Consider the following 20340-nt stretch of genomic DNA (forward strand, 5'->3'; position numbering starts at 1 on the left):
ACCTTGACCCATGCCCGCAGACGGAGTCTTGCTCAAGCGAGAACTTGATGTACAGCAAAAGCCTGTTATCGCCCGCTCAGTTCAGCCTAGTTCACCCTGCTGTGCGACATCAACAAATCAAGCTATTGAAAGGTCACACGCAATTATTTGTTCATGAGGTGATGATTTGCTAGGGTTGTTACAAGCCACGGTCCCTCCCGTACATATGTACCATACCTATAGTGCCATATTAGGTCTATGCTGAAGCTGAAATAGGTCAACACGAACACGAGAAAGGCTAGGAGCCAATCGAGTTTAATGAGACTTACCAATGTAGTGGTGTACGGAAGGTAGGTAGGTAAGTAGGCCGTTGTATGTAGGTACGTACCTGTTATAGGGCTAAAACACGTTGCAGTAACGGTTTATGTAGCATAACTGGTGCATATCCGCAAGACATCAACTTCATTTGCTTGTGTTCTCTTGAGGTCGGTCAGGCTGCTTGTCCGCGGGGTTACAGTCCGTTCCTAGTGGCTGCAACAAGATCGACGGTCTCCATGCTGGCAACTCCTTACCGATTAGCGGGGAGCCAACAGTCATCAGAATATTATCTGTCTGAGAACTGAGCTTCAATACCGAGTACAGTTGTTTCAAATGTAACCAAAAAAGAAAGAAAAAACCCACGTTAACAATGCGCTCTAACTATCGTGACTCATGCAACAACTTGCCAGCGATCTAGAATACATACACCGACTGGTCTACCGATATTCCATATAAATATGCACAGTCGAGATCAAACAAAAATCTTTCCATTATGCAGGACTTGACCAGGATAAGAAGATCGTGCATACATGCATCCATATCGCCAACTCAGAAGCGCAGACCGCTTGTCTGGTACTGAAATGGGCCAATCGTCAACTGACAACTGCGAGAAACCATTTTTATGACCTACTTCGTCAATCGTTCGCGATCCAGTAAGCCAAAGAGCCTTGAGTACCTAGGTAGATTGGAAACCTGCATGCCCGTCAGCTCAGTGTCATATGTCGTTTATTAGCCTTGTTTCCTCGGTGAGCATTTTCTCCATGGGAACATGTATGTACAGGTACTATCAGCAGTAAGAGCTTTCGATATAAGTGCTGAGGTAATTCCAACACAAGCGCGCGGCTGCACATCCCATCTGACAAATGCCGAGCCAGGTCTCGGTCATCGGCAATCTTTATTTGTCCGTTTTATATATCAACTGGGTCTTTCGGATGTTTCGGTTCTTCGGTGGGATTATCGATGGATACTGAATGCTGATCAACTCCACGCTTCATCGTCATGGGAGGCTCGGAGGACGATTTGGACCAGGTCAGGCTGAAAAACTTGTGTCCGGCGTAGTCTGCATTACCATCGTCCTCTGATAGCAGTCATTCGCCTAGATGATCACGTTCCTTTCTCAAACCTTGGCCTCACTTTATTCCCGCCTATAATAATAGGGGCCACTATTGTGATTGGTCCTGTCGTTACTCATAAGATCTCATTGCATTATGATGGTGAAATAACTTTACTTCAACTGTTTTCTTGATCATATATATCTAGTTGAAAACCATGGTGTCTTTCTAGATATTGAGGCTCATCGGCATCTACTCATGCCTGCAACTGCCGTTTCAACTTGCATGGGTCATTAAAATCCGGGGTAATCCTTAGTCATCGAACCTCAAAGCTGTAAAATTCCCCCACTGTAGTCAATCGCAAACCCAAAACACCGAACATAAAAAAATGCGGCAATCATAGCGCAAGTGTTTCGACACATCCTCGACAGATAACGGATTTCCGTCATGATACGCCAACCATTCGTTCCCGCGCGCAATTCGCGGCATAGAGTCGCCGTATTGGCACTCTACCGATTGCTCTTAAGGACAGCATCTAGCGTTCCTTTACCAAAAGACCTTCATCCTGAAGGACGCAGGCATCCCGTTACAAAAATCCTAAGGACGAGATTCGCCAAGAATAAACCGCTCACAAGTTTACGGCTTATTTATGATTCCATGGCCGCGGGATACAAAGTGTGAGACCCGAAACCGACACTATTCAACATGCTAATAACCTATAGTTTCTTACTTTACTAGCCAAAGGTCAAATCGAAAAGTCGCCAGAGCATTCCGAAATCCTTCGACATCTACAAAAACGTAACGAAACAGCGGATTTCTCTCGCTTGATCCACCCGCACAATAAGAGCCCTTCAAAACAATGGCGTAACCCTCCCCTTCTCACCAAAGTTTCTGCTCCCGGCGAGTTCCCAAAATACGAGCCGACAGTCAGACCACTTCCCAAAACTGCATTCGTAGGCAAGCGGAAGGTGCCTGTATTTGGACACACTGCCGAACTTATGTCGTTCTTACGAATCAAGAAGCCACAGCCGGAAAACCTCTCCCGATCGCTGGGGGCAAAGACAGCGAGATTCAGGGAAGTTATCCATACAACCAAAAGGGTAGATACGGAGCTTTTCTCAGCCGCTGCTTCGGAGGATCTCTGGGATGGCATCATGCACCGACTTCTTCATGCAAATGGTGATACAGTTGGAGAAAGGCGGGATGGCCCTTTAGAATCATTTTATTTCAGTACCACATTGACCAAAGCTTGGTGGGAAATGAAACTTCTCAGGATCAATGAGGACTGGATGGCGCGCTCTGAGGCACAGAGTAAACTCGTGGAGCAAGAGAGGGCATTGGCCCAGGACGAAAAGCAGAGCGGCGTGGGACCAACTGACCCCAAAGTTGCAAAAGGAAATCTCGACCAGATCCTTGCAGAGTATCGCCGAAAGAAAACTGAATTGGAGCAAGAAATAGAAGAGAATGGCACCAATCCATTTCAAGATCCTTTCTCGTCGCCAAGATGGCTGAAAAAGGTGGAGAAGTTAGAGATCGAAGAGCTTGAGCAAAACGGGAAGCGACAAGGGAGACAAAACAAGAAGATTAGAGAATTCTTCGGCGAGGACGAGCACGCCGAATCGCGGAGGAGAAACTTCCATGAGAAGTGGTAACCCGATGGTGACGCTGGCCGTTTCACGTGAATTCGCAGTCGTGTGATGAGACCACCACCAAAAGGGGGACGATTTCATCTTGTTCAGTATACCCAGGTGCGAGGATTATATCACAGAATTGACGGTAAGCATATGTATAAACCATATATGGATATATGGGGCGTGGCTACCCATTGTATTCAACTTTTGCCTACGAGCATTATATACCGTAAAAATGGCAAGTAAGAGAAAGCTCCAAATCATCTGGTTGCGAAGCCACATATCTATGGCCTTGCATGGCCTTTCAATCACTGCAACATTTCTGTTGACTCAAATAACCCCTCTTCGAGTGGTCTCTGAGATCTATTCGAATACGCTCGTGGTCGGGTGATCATCTTCAACGTCCTTTTCCCTCCGTTTGCCACTTCAGCCCAGCTCTTTAGTGATTGTAATGATGGCACAGACGGTCGACGCGTCTGGTCTCCGTCGGTACTAACAATCTCTGATCGAAGTGTTCTGGGCGAAGACATGGCGGATGGTATTGAGAAGGCTGGGCTGCTCGGTTCAAGTGACAATGGAGGTGGCTCGGGGGTTGCCACTCTGCTATCACGTTGACGAGGACGAGTTTGTTTGGGCAACTGGCCCCAACTAGGCACCTTTTCGGAGTCCACAGGAAGGTGATTGCGGTCCAAGGCTGGACTTCCCTGCAAAGGCGTCGAAATTGTCTCAAGGCTATGTCGAGAGAATACTGAAGACGACATGCTGCTATCTGTTGAGCTTTGGTCGCGGTTGAGATGCGGCGTCTCACTGCGAGAGGGCGTCACTGGCAGGGGAAGTTTGGAGCCGGATCCACGAGATCGCAAAGTATACCCTACCATGTTTGTAAAGCTTGGCGATCGCGATGTTGGAAATTCTATTGACCCCCTGGGGGTTGTATCGTTTGGGGGGCGTGGGGATACGGCCTGTCTCTGGAGCGGGGATGCTTTCTGCTCGAGCGGGAGACGTTGAGAGGAACGTGACCAGGGCTGAAGGGCTGGCCTTGCTGCTGGAGTCACTGGAGTCGACTTCGATTTTGATGATGATTCAAGCCCAGGATAGGAGTTCAAAGACACCGTGCTTGTCCGGCAAGGCCGTGGCATCGCCGTTTTCGTCGGGGCCTGGCCTATACTGCTCTTACGATGGGAAGCTCCGCTTTCTAGCACAAGGAATTTGTCCTCCATGTCTTTTAACTTCTTCTGGAGAATAGTCACGGCCTGCTCATGACCTTTGCGCTCGTGCTCAAGTCGAAGTTCGTACGTCCTGTCCCGCCCTTCCAATTCGTTAATCTTCTGCTTTAAACGATCATTTTCTTTTCGGAGACTTGTCAATGTCGTGAGCTTCTTGTCCCATTTATCCTCGACCCAAGAAATCGGTCTTTTGCAGCATTCACCATGATATATCTGATGAATCCCTCCCAGCATAGATAACTTTTCGTCTATCTTGTACGCATGCAGTCGATGTTTTGGGTTTGGAGTGATCATTCGAGCAACCAAGTTAACAACTGGCCTGGGACGGACTGTTTCTTGGCCCTCATAAGTAAACATAAAAGGCGGCGTGACAAGAGCATGGGAGGTGAGCTTTTCAAGGTGGGAGTTAAGCTTCTTCTCTCGCTCGTGAAGTTGTTCTTCTTGGGTATTTCTGGATGGATATTTTAGGGCCGCATCAAAGTCGGCTAACCGGACATTGTAGAGGACAGTTGCAATGTTTAGAAAGACAAGACCTAGTGAGTAAATATCAGACAATTGCATGCTAGATCCACTGTCGGCGTAGAGTTCAGGTGCACGCCACCTCTCAGTTCCTGGTACGCCTTCTGTCATCGTTTGGTCCTGTCCGCTGACATCTCTGGAGACCCCGAAATCGGCAAGATATACACGATCCGCCTTTAGGAGGATATTGGAAGGCTTTATGTCGAGGTGCCTTACATCGTTTTGGTGGCAGTAAGCCATGGCGCGCGCGATACATCCGATTGTGTTGCGCAGAAACTCCAGGGGACATTTCGTTGTAGAATGGAGAAGTTGATCTTCGGAGGAGGGCTCTATGGCACTCAAGTCCTTGATGTCTAATGCGTCGAGCCTCTCAATTATGTCCTCGCGATCCCCTTCTCCCAGGCGCAGGAATTCTATGTCTTCTAGAAGAGTGCTCAAGTTACAAATAGCCGCAGGCCAGATGAGGAGGCACAGTTCGTGGGTTCGTGGCGCATACGTCGCAATAAGCTTTACGACATGTCGATGGTCAAGCTTTTGCATGGTCAAGCTCTCCTTGCGCAAATCATCAATTGTGAAGCCGCGGCGTCGTGTAATCCTCTTGCGCGCAAGACAGACTGTGCCATAAGAAACCTTCTCAACGCGACCAAATGCGCCATATCCGAGGTCATCGAGTTTGACAAGTTTCGTATCGAAGCGCTTCGCATCAGGGCCGTTGAAGAGCGGTTTATTGCTGTAAAAACGACTGGTCAGAGTCGGAAGTAGAGTCAACTCATAGTAGCTATGGGCAGCTTACATGCTAGGCCAACTGTCATCCTCATTCCAACTGTCGATTATGCTCAACTCTTCAAGTTCGCGCTCTGCCTCCCATATGCGGCCATAATGTTGAATCGGGCCTGTTTGCCCAACTCTTGTCCATCCACGGGCCCAGTCTCCCATTGCAGGTTGTGCGAATGAGCAAACAAGTGGCGACGCGAGGTCAGCGTTGGCAATTGGTAATTGTGGCGATGTTAAGTTGAAACAAAAGTCATAATGCCGCGAGGTCGAATGTTACGATCCGCTGGAACGAACGGAGTTAGTCGATATAGCCTCTTCCTGGGGCAATTGATCCAAGTAGCTGAGTGCGCTCTTGAACGAAGCGCTGGGGAAAGGTAAAAAATAAAACTAAAGTAGAGAGAAAGCTATGAGACGACATCCGTAAGGATAAAGTCGTTGGTGGGGGAATATCAAGACTGGCCTGTCCCGCTATCGCAAAAGTGGCAGTGCCATTTTGTGATGGTCTTTGCAGGAAGGGCAGTACGAGTATGTACAGTACAACATGCTGATCCTGCAGCCAGGAAAGACTAGATAATTATCTTAGAGAGTATTAATACACTTGTTTCTACTATTGAAGTTTTCCCTCTTTATTCTATTCATACACTATACTAAGCGTTACTTGTTAATTAAATCGTTCTTGTCGTTCGTCTTCTTTAAGCTGTTAAGTGGTTCCTGCCCAGACTTAGGTTACCTATCCCCCGCAGGGATCTGACACTGCCCCTTCAGTGGGTCAATCGTCGCCCCGATCCGCCGGAACCCCCTAGTCGGTTAGTGGGTAGCAGAAAAGCTAGCCTCCTGAGTCTTGGGATACAAAAATAAACAGCCCAAGAAGTATGGTCTAAGTCGCGTAAGCTGGCCTGTTAATTTTATTCTTCATGCTCCTAGTGGCCAATTTTTCTGATACCCTGAGTGCCGGTAACTATGTACCATCAGAGCTCAGCCATGTGCTAAGCCTCTCCCTGACTAAACATTAGGGTCGGGGTAACCTTGGGACCGCTTACCTAGAAAATTTGGCATGGTATAGATTGGTTAATTGGCAAAAACGTCGCCATGCACTTGAACAATAGAAAAGACTAATCTAGAATCGACAAAGTCATTTGTATCAGTTAGTAGTCTGGACTGTAAAAACTCGAGTCCCTGATACCTGGTTTGGCCGTATGCTACTAGGTAATCTTGATTGCTAAACTAAGCACTAACCGCTTCGTTGCCCGATAACGATCGGCATTTCGGATCCCAGTCGACACAACACGGTCAATTCAACTTCAACCACCAAATCAACCCCAAGTTCGCCATACAACTCATCCGTAGCCGACACATTCATCATAGCACTCACACACCCACATCCCGTCACGTCACGTCACGTCTCCGCTCTCGACTCCGTGATCTCTGTGGAACTCCACTCGACACGGAACAGAGCCGACAGGGTCCTGGATTCTGTTCTGTATTCCGCTTAACCAGAGGCACCCTCAGTCCCTCAAGAATTCGTTTGAGACGGGTCTGAACAATATCTAGGCGGCGCATCGTAGGGGCTCATCCACCATCAACCAGGTTGTTCAGCACGCGCCAGTGCCCTGATGGGCGGTCTGGGACACTCGTACTTGCTCAAGAGGTCAAGGCTTTACTGAACATTCGGTCTACCTTTCGGTTCATTTTGTCGCAATGCTCGAAGCACCTCAGACTGAGCCGGAATCGCTCACAGAGCGGAAGCGAGCAAGGGTTTCGGAAGATAACGAAGAAGACACCGGAAAGAAGCGGTCGAGAGGTCGGCCACGCCTTGATACCAGAGATGAGACAGCTCAGGATGTGAGTTAAAGCGCAGGCTGATTTTCTCAATCACCCGACTCTCAGGTACTAATATCGCATAGCGCCGTCGAACTCAGATTCGACTAGCTCAGCGAGCCTATCGTAATCGCAAAGATACTGCAATTACCACTCTTGAGGACAAAGTCAAGGACCTTGAGGATGCTAATGAGAACATGAGTAAAGAATTCATGAATTTCTTTGACTTTGTCTTATCTCAGGGAATGCTCCAAGGTGCGCCAGAGGTGGCACGACGACTAAATGATACAACTCGCAAGTTCCTCTCTCTTACACGCAAATCTGCTGAGGACTCAAGCAGAGACGAGTCGGGTGGTGCTCCAGCTCCGACTCCAATGCAGGGCGAAGATGCGACACAACCTCCAGAGCGACGCATATCGGCGCACAGTTCCAACACTTCGAGCTCGCCTAATGATAACCTCTCTGCGCCTAACCCTTCAGTACCCCGTATGATTCCTCAGGACAAACAGCAAACTACACCGCAAAGAGTGAACGGACAGATGCGGCAACAGGCTACTCCTCCCCTGAATCTACCTTTCGAGATCATTACGATGCCGACAACAGACAACGCGAGTTTTCCAGTTTATGACACTCAGACGCCAATTAACCTGGAGCAAAACCCTTTTCTCCAGTCACCATTTCCTGGCGTGCCCTCGCCGCCTTCTTATTCGTCACAAGAGAGAAGCTTCGGTCGCCGTCTTCAAAGAGCATCATTAGAGGCAGGGCTGCGGCTGGCATCGATGACCAACCCACCTCCTCATCGTTACGCTCAAGTCTTCGGCTTCTGTCTACTTTTCGAGCCCAAAGAGTCAATAGTTAATCGTATGTCCACCACGCTGTCCAGGATCAGCCAGGAGTCGCTCTTTGTATGGAGGTATCCTTTCACAAACCTTGGCGGTGCCGGCACGTTCTTTCCCGATAATGAAGGCGCTGGTGGCTATTCATCAACTGTTCCCAACGGGAACAGGCTGCCATTGGGTAACCAAGGCTTGGTTCAGTCTATGAAACCCCCGGAGATGACAGGTTTCTCAATGGGGCCATTTGGTCCGGACGTAGAAATCACGAGAGATCGTGTTGACGAACGCATGCGCATGATGTTTAAGGGATTCGAGGGAGACTTTTTCGATGCTGATGAGGCTGAGATGTATTTGCGCCAGAAAGGAATCGTGATTCCTGCTAATGTGGATTTCATTGATGCCGAAATCGATATTGGTTCACTGGGCGAGTCTCCAGACCTTTCAAACTTTGGGGTGAATAATAATAGCTTTTTTGGCGCACCACAGGCGTCGGATACCAACCAAGGGCTTTACATTCCACCCCAACAATCAGCAAGAGATGTGCCCGGCATGTGGCAAAGTCCAGTATCTACCAGCGTCGCCAGTGGCACATCATCCATGACAGCAGCTTCGCTCATGGCACCGACAACAGGTCCTGATATGGCAAGTTTCATGCCGCAACTCGGGCCTACAAACGGCGAGCAGTATGGCCAGGGACTGGCGTCATTTATGGATACTTCATACCTGCCGCGAGAATGGACAACGAATCCGAGCTGGATGAAGACCAAAGTGACGGTAGACGTTAACCGATTGGTAGCAGGTGAGCTTGATGGCGCCCGACACTTTTTATAAAATTGAGACTAACACACCATAGAAATGACAAGTATGGCTGTGTGCTTAGGCCGGACGCCGGCTGTACGGCCTCAAGATATCGACAAAGCGGTCAAGTTGGCCATTGTGTTGACTCAGTCTTAGCATTCGAGTTTGTCAAAGCGAAGAATATGCGCAAGTTGGGAAAGCCAACCCAGGCGAAGCATTGTATAAATATAAGCCGGCGCGTATCGGTAACATGACCGAACATAGTATATAGCGATTCAATAATTGCAACCTGGAGTATGGGGATCGGAGTTATCTAGAGACATTCATATCATCTAAGCTTGGGACCTAACTATAGCCCTTGGACTAGAACAAGTGTTAAAAAATAATAAAAATGAGGAAGCCTCATGAGGCGTTTGATTTCACAGCCATCACTGACTCCTAGATTAGTAGTTAATGTTTGCCTTGACAAGTGACGTGAGATGAGAGTGGGTTAAGTAAATGCCTTAAGCGCCTGGACCTGTGACTTAAAACCCAAGTTAGACTAGTGCGGGTTTGACCAGCCATCAAGTCGCTGCAATCACTCAAAAGCAGCGAACCAGCATTTGCACAGGCTGACTCTGTACCTGATCTTCCTTGTGAATCAATCCATGTCCCTCAGAAAATCAGTTACTTTTTTAGACTTAGGTTTAGTCTAGTAGCCTTCAGCCTTAACAGCCTAAGTACCTACCTACCTTCCTTAGTCAGGCAAGCCAAGCCAAGGAAGGTGAAAGAGACACATACTTAGGCCAGGCTCAATCAAAGGGCACTGCCTCAAACTTGGCAACTACAAACGACCGAATTTACAGTTTACCTTGGCTGAACGAGGTCGATCTGCTGCATGTTAGCTCATTTGAAACACCACTCACTGTGTCGCAACCAACAAATTCCTAAAGTTTCAGCTCACTGAGACTGTTTTAAGAAACCTCTACTTTTGGAGACTACCAACCTAGGTAGACAAAGGGCCTCACGAGACTAGGCCTCGAGCTCTTTCAACTGTACAAACCAAACAGATTGGCAAATCAACGCAACACCACTGACAGTTCTGTGCTGGCCTGACCGTGATTATCCCCGCCCACCCTTGGCTGGTTAATGACCATCACCTGGCTCTGGCTTGTGAGCCACGCTTTATCAAGTTGGAGTCATTCACCGCAAACAGCCTCAACTCTCTTAGACGAGCTTCGAATGACTGCGCCTCTGCCACCTCCCCTTGACCCTTTGTTTGTTCCCTCTCAATTTATTCAACTTGTTACATCTAATTTGGCAATCAACTAGGTAGCTTACCTATTCAACGCAAATGGGCGCTCTCTGCTCCAGATCAGAGCTGGCGGAGGAAGCCAAGGGTCATCATCATCGGCAACACAGTCAGGACCGTCATTGCGAGGACGATAAGAAAGAACATTCAAGTAGTGGCTTTATGACTCGGTTATCGCAACGCACAACAAACCAATCCAAAATCATCAGGATGCGGGACCAGGAGCAATCACCAAACGCTGCGGCGGCGGCGCGATGTCATATCCAGGCCCACGATGCCGAAATTGCCGGTCGAAATGTCGTTACTAGATCGTCAGAATCACCCACAGTCACATATCCGTCTGGTCCCATTGGGGACTACTTCAAGTTACGGCAAAGTCTGGTGGCCCGCGAGAAAGCTTTGGACTTTGATAATGATTGTCGCGTGCGTAGCACCCCTCAGGAAAGGCGAGCAGATGCTATCATTCAAAAACTGAGACGCAACGATGAAGAGACTGTATATGCCCAAGCTGCACCAAGGACAGGCTACGGTGGGCAACAACATCCTCGGTTTCCAGGAGACCACTTTCTCTCCAACAAAGACCTTATTGACCAGACGAGTCTATTCAAAGTGGCACAACGCATGCCCAAGGGCGCACACTTGCATATCCATTTCAATGCATGCCTTGCTCCTCAAGTCCTGCTCAATCTCGCCAAAGAGATGGATTGTATGTTCATCACGAGCGATGTGCCCCTGGTTTCGGACAACAATCATATCAATTTTGACAGATGCGAGATCCAATTCTCTCTGCTGAGCCCCGAGAAAGAATCGCCTGGTGACTTGTTCTCTCAAGCATATCAGCCCCGGCAGACGATGCGATTCAAAGACTTTCTCAACAAATTTCCAGGATACTACAACAAAGACTCTACAAGTGTTGATGAGTGGCTATTTGAGAAGCTAATGTTTGATGAGGAGGAGACTCATAATCATTTACAGACGGCGTCGGGGTGAGTCGACTATGTGTGCCCCTTAATTGAAAGGGCAAATACTGACATGGAAAAGAGCATGGGAGAAGTTCAACGGACGCACACGTATGATGAAGGGTCTCTTCAACTATGCTACTGCATATCAAAGATACACTCGTTTGTGCCTGGAGGACTTTATGAAAGATAACATCAGCTATGCTGAAATTCGACCCAATTTCATGACCAGCAATCAGCTTTGGACTGACGATGGCAAACAGCTCATTGACAACAAGGGTATCATGAAGTTGATTATTGGGGAGGTCCAGAATTTCCAAACCGACATGAAGAAACAAGGAAGATACTTCGGAGGTCTCAAGGTGATTTACTGCACGCCTCGGTCATTTGCGCCTGAACAGATTGAGGGTGCTCTTACAGAGTGTCTGGCCTTCAAGAAGTTGTGGCCGGAATGGATTGCTGGTAAGAAACTTCTGCCTTGTCCCATACTAGTCTTCCTAAGACTACTTTTACTGACTGCAGTGTAGGTTTCGACCTTGTTGGCGAAGAAGCAAAGGGACGACCCATCAAAGACTTCATTCCTGAACTCTTGAGGTTTCAGGAAAATTGCGCCAGTGAAGGCGTGGAGATACCGTTCCTCTTTCACTGTGGTGAGACACTGGACATGGGAACCGATACCGACGGGAACCTTATCGATGCACTCTTGTTGAAATCGAAGAGAATCGGGCACGGGTTTGCGTTGGCCAAGCATCCTTACGTGATGCAGCATATGAAGGAGCGTGGCGTATGCCTTGAACTTTGTCCCATCTCCAACGAGATCCTGGGACTTACACCACGAGTCAGTGGACATGCCATGTACCAGCTTCTTGCCAACAACGTTCACTGCACAGTAAGCTCGGACAATGGAACACTATTCAGGTTAGACATCTCGCACATTGAAATGCCGCATATCGCTAACTGACACGAATAGATCCTCTTTATCTCATGACTTTTACCAGGTCATGGTTGGCAAAGCCGACATGGGACTGTTTGGATGGAAACAACTCGTGCTATGGAGTCTTGAACATTCTTGTCTTTCAGACTCTGAGCGATCTGCATTAGTTCGTGACTGGGAGCAGAAATGGCAGGAGTTTGTCGATTGGGTAATCAAGACATACGGGACTGAAAGAAGCCTCATTTGAAGCTTCAGCAACCAAAGGTGGCATTTGTGGGCGGTTTTCTCCTTCTCTGACGAAGGCAACAGTTCTTATTCATGGGCGAACCGGGCGTTTTGGCGAATGTAAAGAAGGCAACGATGACGGTGGCTTGTTTTGTTTAACGCGACATCCCCGACGACAGATGGAGATGGACTCTGCAGAGAGCGAGAACCTGGCTTATGGCCACCAATGATAGATGAATGAATGACGACAAGAGAGCTTGGGTTGAAACTGGTTGGCGCTAATAGAGATACATATACCCTGATTTTATTAGCATAGCCATCAATAGTCTGACCGTGTGCTTCTGTTATTTGCTATATGTTTTGTTTGTAGAAGTTATACCACAAGAGCAGTCGTCAGTACGTCGTATGTGGCGGACGTAACTACACAGCCCCCCTATTATTAACCAAGTCTCAGTCTGATGTTTGGCTCTTAACATTGAGTTAAACTCATGGTGATGCCTATGGGATATATAATAGATGAAAGAGATGATTGGGAAACCTTGATAGTCTGACAAAACAAACATGCAGCTCAAAGACCTTATATGTTAGATACTATATAGTTATACCATGAGAATATAATGCAGCTTTATCGATGAGAGAAATGGGTAGGGCCATCACAAAGATCTGCAAAAAAAATAAAAAAATGATCGCCCTGAAAGTAGTGGAGGCTCAGCTAAATGACGCGACAAAGGCGGCTTGGGGAACTGGGGGGTTAGCGGGTGTAGCCGCCGTGGCGCAGTCATGCAAGATAAACGTTGTTTCCATCGTAACTGGGCACGGTCGGTCCACTGAAAAAAAGGGCTGGATCTCTAGGTTAATTAATGTTTCTTTCTTAAATACTACCTACTACCTAGGTACTAAGGGTAGCTAAGAACTTCAGGCAAAAGAACTTGAGCTCAGCTGAGCTCAGTTCATTTCTTCTATAATGTCAGTTTAAATTCTTTTCATGATTATTGCCTCTCTAAAACCCTTCCCCATTCATCCGACTAGAGCGCTATATCTTTCAACATATCATCCCATCTACACCATATAACTTCAGCACCCTAGTACATCGCCAACATGGCTGATTCAGACAGTCCAGGCTGGAAATGGTTCCCAAACGTCAAAAACAGCTGGTCTCTCGATGTCGTTACACTCCTCGCAGTCATTGGCGAGTCAGCCATGGCTGAGCAGACCCAGACCATCACAGCGTCTTTACTATGTCTCCTTCCACGCCTAATCCCTGCTCCTCAAGCTCTTCTCAAGCCCTCACGCCCAAGTCGAATGCCTGAAACTCTCGCGAAAATGACGGGTGTCTACAGTGGAACTACTCTCGACTCCGTGGGCTTCTTTGCGACGATCATCACGCCTCTGGATGCCCTTCAACCTTACAGCTTCAGTGTGTTCGAGATTAGACACACCGACCCATCCCAGTTGTATGAAACCGACATCAACCCTCCTTCAGCCCAGGAAAGCTGGTCCATGCGAAGTCTCAAGTGGGTCAAGTCCCGACGCTCAAGTTCATACAGTAGAGAACATCAACACAATGGGAAAGAGACACGAGGTAATCGTATTCCTCGTGCCCCGAGGACAGACGGTGGTCTCCCTCTACCTGCACAAGCAAGTTCAACTGCTGCAACGCGTACAACCACCTTCGAGATACTAGGTAAATCACAAGTTGATGAGGATGCCCCCAAACCCATCGTACGCAGGCCCACGGCAAAGCAAAAAGTTCAGGACATGCTCGCAAACCCTACTTTTGCCAATACCAAAAGACGTCCTGCGGTCCCGGCCAAGCTATTTTCGCCAATTCACATACTTTCTGTGTTTTCATGCCTATTGAGCATGGCCATCATAGCATGCGCCGTGGTGTGGGAAGATGGCAATGCCATCTTGTCTGTCTTCCTTATATCCTTTACCTCGACTATTGTGGGCTATGCCTCGTCCTGGCATCCCATCCTCATGAACCGAAAACACACGAATCAAGTCCCTCGAGGTGATGTCATGATCCGGACCCGGGAAGGCGCCTTTCTTCTTATTAAATGCACAGAAGAGGTTGCTCGAGAACTATACTCGGGCACAGAAGAGTGCCACTATCATGTTGGCGGTCGTACATATAGATTACTCATGGCTCTTGGGACTACGCTGCTAATGCTGAGCGTTGTCCTGTTCGGGAACTGCACATGGAACTCGCAGATATTTATTGGCGGCAGTTACATTGTTCTCAATGGACTGTACTGGGGTCTGGGTATGCTCCCTCGATCCTACTTTTGGGACCTTTCGCGGTATGAGTGGGAAGTAGTCACCCCTGACGATGCCAAGAATGCCCATCAAGTAACCAACGAGAACGATCAACGGGAGGGCCATCCCAGTTTTACACGGACGCTGTGGTATGCTATTCGCGAAACCCAACGGACTGGTTGGGTTGCTGGCAGTGGAGCTGCACCTAGTACTGACCAGTGGAAGAACTGGCTCAAGGAGGCGTTGGTGAATGCTAAGAATGGAAACCGGGAATGGGAGTCTGTGGCTAGGAAGGATGCCATCGTTAAGGAGAATCTTGACGCCGACGAGGTCTTTGACGAAGCAGCTCAACATGCGCCAGCTGTTGAAGTTCAGACACTGACTACTGTAAGGCAAGGCCATGACTGGGAGAAAGATGGCTCAACATTCTGAGGCAGAGAGCCACGTCTGCAGATTGAAGCTTGGGAAGCATTGTCAAACAAGGCTTACCGTTTGAACTTTATTTGTTACAGTTTTGTATTTTGTTACCGACACGATGGACCATGAGATACGCGTATGGACGTTTTTTTTTAGCGCAGGTTAAGTTTACAGATAGGTACCCTAAACCTTTGTGATTTATTGAAACAGTCTCAGGATAGTCAAGTCTAGAAACCATTCACCTTGCACCCAGAAGGCCATATCATGGTTCTATATCTCTTCGGCGGGTGACCATGTCACATTCCAAACGCCGGCTATCTATTAACGCAAAAAATGCTTCATCTTACTCCGGGTTTCAATACCATTATGCAATAGCCAAGTACAGGCGCGTCCTTTAGTCATCAAAGTAGATACCCTTCTTGTCCGAGATATCAATGGCACCGCCGCGATAGCTGCCCCTCTTCTTCTTATTCTTCTCCTTGGTGAAGCCCTTGCCCTTCGTAACAATCAGGTCCTCGTGCGCTCGCTGAGAGTAAGCGATGGATACGTATTCGTTCGAGGCGAATTTGGGGTCAACCTTGATGTCCTTGGGGATACGAGAGAAAGGCTCGTTCTGCTTCTTTTTCCCGTTGCCGTTCATAATGGGGTCAGGAGGTAGAGGCGGGTTTGCCAAGTTTGATTGAAACTCGGGCGAGGTCTTGTCTAGGGTGACGGAGGAATCGGAGGAATCCTTTGTTTCCTTCTTGACCTTCTTCTTCTTATTCTTGTCAGAATCGGAGTCGGAGTCGGAGTCGCAGTCGGAAGAGTCGGAAGAGTCGGAGTCTGAAGATGAGCCATCAGAGTCTGGGAGTGGCACCTTGGCGGCAGCCTTGCCCTCGGAACCACTTGAACTGCTAGAGTCAGAGTCGGAATCAGAGTCGGAATCAGAGTCAAAATCAGAGTCAGAATCAGAGCTAGAGTCGGAGCTAGAGTCGGAGCTATCAGAATCAGAATCCGACTCTGCACTCTCGTCATCGGAGTCGCTGCTGGAGTCGCTGCTGGAGTCGCTGCTGGAGTCGCTAGAATCGCTGGACCCAGAGGAGCTGGAGCTTGAGGATGAGGCGCGCTTCCGCTTCTTGGCCTGTGGCTTCTTGTCCGAGTCAGAATCGGAATCAGAGGAACTCGAGTCAGAGTTGGAGTCGGAGTCAGAGGACGACTCAGAGGAGGATTCGACGGGGGCTTTGCGTTTGAGATTGTTGGAAGGTGTAGGCTTGGCAGCTTCCTCCTCGCTGTCGCTGTCGGAGCTCTCAGAAGAAGACACGGCATCCTTCATGTCGACATCTTCTTCCTTGTTTTCGCTTGACTTCTTGGAGGACTTCTTCTTAGGCTTGCCGCTATCCACGCCCTTGGTAGCCTCCCATGTCTGGAAGACACCAACAAGGGAAGGGTTGGCTTGTTCGTCGGTCGCGGCAGTCGTTTGCCAACCCTTCTTCTCACGCTGCTTCTTGAACGCATCGGCAGCGCTCTTGAATGAGTGATCAGAGAGGAAATTCTCTACCAAGTCCATGAGCTGGCTTGGTGGAGGGGCGGATGCGACATCGTTATTGGCCGCGACGGCCTTTGTGCTCTTCTTGCCCATGTCGTTGGAGGTAGTGGTAGGTTTCACGGGATTAAGGGGGTTGTTCGAGAATAGCCACGATGGAGGGCTTTGATTCGAGCCAGACATGTGCCTATGCCACAGTAAAAACCAGACAATTGCAGCAGCAAGAATGTGTCTTGTTATCGAGGACTGACAGAAATATTTCTTGGGCTTTGTCTTCGCGCTGGCCAGAGACTGGCTAACCAAAAAATTTCAGTGGACATGTGGATCACTGGTGGGGCGCATCCTGTTATCGTTACAGCGTTTTATCCTTATCGTCAGAAGTACCTCCAAAGCAGAGGAGGTACCTACAAGGTTCTACCAGCTAGCAGGGGTCTGGTCGAATGCAGTATGGTAGGTCACTTTCAATATGATGACCCCTGAGATCAAAGTACTGTGGATCCAGGGATGTACAGGATTCTGCGCACTGAACCTCCAGGCTTACTATACCTGTACCTAGAAGCTGTGCTAGCTCACCTGCCTGTTAGTGCCTGCAGCTCTGGCGACGTCCAGGCTCGTGCATCATCGCCTATTCCCAGCATCGCAACCAAAACAAACACCAGCCAGTTGCATCCTTTTCTCTTATACATCAACAACACTTTGCGGTTCAAGATTGAGAAACGAATCACGGCAATTTAATTCCTACATTTGACGCGTGATACTAGAAACGTGTTGCATAGTGCGCCATTAAGAATTCGGCCTTATATGACCTAGGAAGAGCACTTCTTGGATCTTGGAAAGATGTCTACCAACGCAACGAAAAGAAAATTCAACACTTTACTACAAGGCCTCGGATCTTCGAACTCCAAAAATATCGACGACACTCCAACGCATGACTCTAGCTCGACTACCTCTCCCAACTCAACAGCTCGCGCATCCGGTGCCGATCTGGAGCTACTCCAGAAACGCCGACGTCTTGGCTTCCCGGACTCGACTGCCCCTAAGCTGGGAAAGAGGGCCAACCTATCATCTACCATATCGTCTATCATTTCCCGACGTCCGCAAGGCCAAGACTCATCTAAAAGCTCCAATGCACCACCCGCACGATATGCGCCAACCGATCGGGGAGACATGCTAAAGCGACTCTGCACTTTTCAAGAGATAACAGACTGGACTCCAAAGCCGGAAAGAGTGAACGAGGTGGAATGGGCGAAGCGCGGATGGGTATGCCATAGCAAGGAGACAGTTCGCTGCCTTCTCTGCCATCGCGAATTGGTAGTCAAGCTCAACCGCAAAGACGTTGACGGCAAAGAGGTCTCTGTTCTCGTAGCATCTGAAATTGGTAAGTCACGTACATCGATGCACCATTGATATATACTGATAATTACATAGAAGAGGCCCTAGTCGACAAGTATGCCGACCTGATTGTAACTTCACACCAGGACGAATGTCTTTGGCGCAAACGAGGCTGTGATAGTAAGTCTATGGTCTTATGAGCAAAATCAACACGATTTGCTAATCACCTGCCACAGATTCGATTTTGCGTCTGTCTTTGACAAACGCAAAAGTGACTATCGCCGCTCTGCGCGAGCGTTACGATGAGCTCTTGGCGAGAAAGACGTTTTTGCCATACGAATTTAATCTTCGATTACCAGATGACTTGGACCTGGATAATGTCCTGTCACAACTTCCCGTCGACTTCTTCACCAAACCACCTCCTGCAAAAGAGGCTGAAGCTCAACCACATCGCGTCGCATTGGCACTTGCCCTGATGGGGTGGCAAGGTCTGAACAATCCCCGCATTGGCGCAGTCCCTAACTCAGCCTCTTGTCATACATGCCTTAGACGCCTGGGGCTCTGGATGTTTAAGAGCAAAGAAGTGGCAGATAACGGAGATATAATAGTGCCTGCCCCTATGGATTTTTTAGACCCAGCCAGAGAACATCGTTTCTTTTGTCCGTGGTCTAACCCCGAAATGCAAAGGCAAGGTCATTCCCAAAGCCGATCTGGGCAAGATTTGTCAGGTTGGAAGGTGTTGGTGCAAACCGTCACAAATGAAGCCCACCTCCGAAGTGTCTACGAGGGGCGTTCGCCTATCAGACATCGAACTCAGCGTTCAATGGGCGCGCCCACCACACCACAGAGACCCGGTACGGCTGCATCTATCAACACGCCAATCGGGACACCCGGCTCCGTTGCCGAATCTGTCCCAGATAACGCCGAAGACGACGATAAAGACAGGGATGCAAAGGACAAGGAGCGATGGGCGAGATTGAAGAGGGTCAAGAGTTTGTTCGACACAAAAGGGAGTAGAAAGTTGAGGCAGTCCATAAGCAAGTCCATCAGTCGACCAGGAACGGCACATTCGACAAAGTCGAGTGGTGAAGCAAAGGAGTCGCAAAAAGAGTAGGCGTTTTGAACAGAACATACATGGATGGGTTAACTATAGTTGGGATGGTAATATAGATAGTGATGATGGGACCGAGGGGCCCTCATCTCTTTGAAAGCGTGATAATACATTGTCATAGTCGAGGCTGGGCCTCGATTACAAGTTTCCCTGAGAAATTGCTGTTTCTAGATTACATGCGCCCACTATCGTACAGAGTCCTCACCGGTAACTTTGAAGCATAAACCACGGTACTTTTGTTGCTAATCATCAGGATTTCCAAACAATATCGTCAAAAGACACAACCTTCCCAGAATAAGCCTTCGTCTCGGCTTGCTTCTCGATCTTCTCCCCCAGAGAGAAGCCAGCCATTTCCAAAATTGCCAGTCTTACACCCCCGATGCCTCCACCATTGCCCAGACGACGAGATACAAAGGCTATCTTAGAAGCTGTAGCATAGACATCGAGTATACGGCTAGACCCTTCCCTCCAGCTTGGAGCTGAATGAGCTGAAAGTCCGTCTATGATGTCTTGAATCTGGCCATGGAGGTTGCGACATGCTTCTTGCCACCTCTCTCCAGGCTTGTCGGCTTTGGTGATGATAACCAAAGTTCGAGTGTTTGATCGAGCCAGTGTTCTTAACATCCATCTGTCTGTTTCTTGGAGTTTTTTGTCGGCTGGCATTAAGAGTACTGCACCGCGAAGCATCTTTCTGACATTCAGATACTTGAGAATGGTCTTCCCCCAATCTTCTTGACTCCTGAAGCCATAGCCTGGTGTATCCATGAGAATGAGACTGTGTTTCGGTGGCACATCTCCCTTGCGAACAAGCTCCTTGGCAATTTTCGGCCGTGGTCCGACACCGTAGGCATTCATTGTGGTGGTTTTGCCTGGCTTATGGCTGACTTTGGCGATCTCAGTGCCACCGGTGAGGGCGTTGAGGAAAGATGACTTGCCGGCATTGGAGGCTCCTAGTACCACGATCTCTGGGATGTGGTCGTTTTGGGGATGATGATATAAATTTTCAGCAGAATAGAGTATTTGGCAACCCTCTTCGAAGAACTTTCCAGCTGCTACCAGAGGAGGTTTGTCTTCTTTGGGCACATCGACTGGTGATTCTAAGCCTTGCTTGAAACAGATGGATTCACTTTCGAACAAAACTTGCTGGTGAGCTTTGATGCCTTTTGGTAGTGGCCCCTTCGGCTTAGTAGGCTTTGACTTTTGGATCTTTGGGGCTTCGGGACGGTTTGGTGCGATGCCGGTTTCTGAAGTATCATGCCTTAGCGGTTCCTGAGCCTTTGACTCGAGATCCGGTGCTGATATTATACTTTTTGGTATATCTGATGAACTGCCGACCGGC

General features: G+C 48.6%; 8 protein-coding genes across 8 annotated transcripts; 5 read left to right on the forward strand and 3 right to left on the reverse strand.

Annotated features, from left to right (window-relative positions):
• Positions 1 to 2006: 2006 nt before the first annotated feature.
• Positions 2007 to 3001, forward strand: FGSG_06419 (uncharacterized protein; the record flags this gene model as incomplete). Its single annotated transcript, XM_011326781.1, has 2 exons — positions 2007 to 2024; positions 2072 to 3001. 2 exons carry the CDS (start codon positions 2007 to 2009, stop codon positions 2999 to 3001), a joined length of 948 nt encoding a protein of 315 aa, XP_011325083.1.
• Positions 3002 to 3288: 287 nt separating this feature from the next.
• On the reverse strand, positions 3289 to 5661 carry FGSG_06420 (uncharacterized protein; the record flags this gene model as incomplete). Its single annotated transcript, XM_011326782.1, has 2 exons — positions 3289 to 5467; positions 5519 to 5661. 2 exons carry the CDS (start codon positions 5659 to 5661, stop codon positions 3289 to 3291), a joined length of 2322 nt encoding a protein of 773 aa, XP_011325084.1.
• A 1536-nt stretch (positions 5662 to 7197) lies between these two features.
• FGSG_06421 (uncharacterized protein) lies at positions 7198 to 9107 on the forward strand (the record flags this gene model as incomplete). Its single annotated transcript, XM_011326783.1, has 3 exons — positions 7198 to 7341; positions 7404 to 8952; positions 9007 to 9107. 3 exons carry the CDS (start codon positions 7198 to 7200, stop codon positions 9105 to 9107), a joined length of 1794 nt encoding a protein of 597 aa, XP_011325085.1.
• A 1177-nt stretch (positions 9108 to 10284) lies between these two features.
• On the forward strand, positions 10285 to 12903 carry FGSG_06422 (uncharacterized protein; the record flags this gene model as incomplete). The annotated part of the gene is made up of 6 exons (XM_011326784.1): positions 10285 to 11228; positions 11284 to 11663; positions 11729 to 12119; positions 12172 to 12343; positions 12731 to 12763; positions 12877 to 12903. The coding sequence occupies 6 exons, from the start codon at positions 10285 to 10287 to the stop codon at positions 12901 to 12903; spliced, it is 1947 nt and encodes a 648-aa protein (XP_011325086.1).
• A 555-nt stretch (positions 12904 to 13458) lies between these two features.
• Positions 13459 to 15284, forward strand: FGSG_06423 (uncharacterized protein; the record flags this gene model as incomplete). Its single annotated transcript, XM_011326785.1, has 1 exon — positions 13459 to 15284. The coding sequence occupies one exon, from the start codon at positions 13459 to 13461 to the stop codon at positions 15049 to 15051; it is 1593 nt and encodes a 530-aa protein (XP_011325087.1). The 3' UTR covers positions 15052 to 15284.
• Positions 15285 to 15430: 146 nt separating this feature from the next.
• Positions 15431 to 16654, reverse strand: FGSG_06424 (uncharacterized protein; the record flags this gene model as incomplete). Its single annotated transcript, XM_011326786.1, has 1 exon — positions 15431 to 16654. The coding sequence occupies one exon, from the start codon at positions 16652 to 16654 to the stop codon at positions 15431 to 15433; it is 1224 nt and encodes a 407-aa protein (XP_011325088.1).
• A 741-nt stretch (positions 16655 to 17395) lies between these two features.
• Positions 17396 to 19004, forward strand: FGSG_06425 (uncharacterized protein; the record flags this gene model as incomplete). The annotated part of the gene is made up of 3 exons (XM_011326787.1): positions 17396 to 17936; positions 17987 to 18070; positions 18127 to 19004. The coding sequence occupies 3 exons, from the start codon at positions 17396 to 17398 to the stop codon at positions 19002 to 19004; spliced, it is 1503 nt and encodes a 500-aa protein (XP_011325089.1).
• Positions 19005 to 19250: 246 nt separating this feature from the next.
• On the reverse strand, positions 19251 to 19856 carry FGSG_12916 (uncharacterized protein; the record flags this gene model as incomplete). Its single annotated transcript, XM_011326788.1, has 1 exon — positions 19251 to 19856. One exon carries the CDS (start codon positions 19854 to 19856, stop codon positions 19251 to 19253), a length of 606 nt encoding a protein of 201 aa, XP_011325090.1.
• Between the last annotated feature and the right edge of the window lie 484 nt (positions 19857 to 20340).

Source organism: Fusarium graminearum, chromosome 3 (genome assembly GCF_000240135.3).
Source record: "Fusarium graminearum PH-1 chromosome 3, whole genome shotgun sequence".
NCBI lineage: Eukaryota > Fungi > Ascomycota > Sordariomycetes > Hypocreales > Nectriaceae > Fusarium > Fusarium graminearum.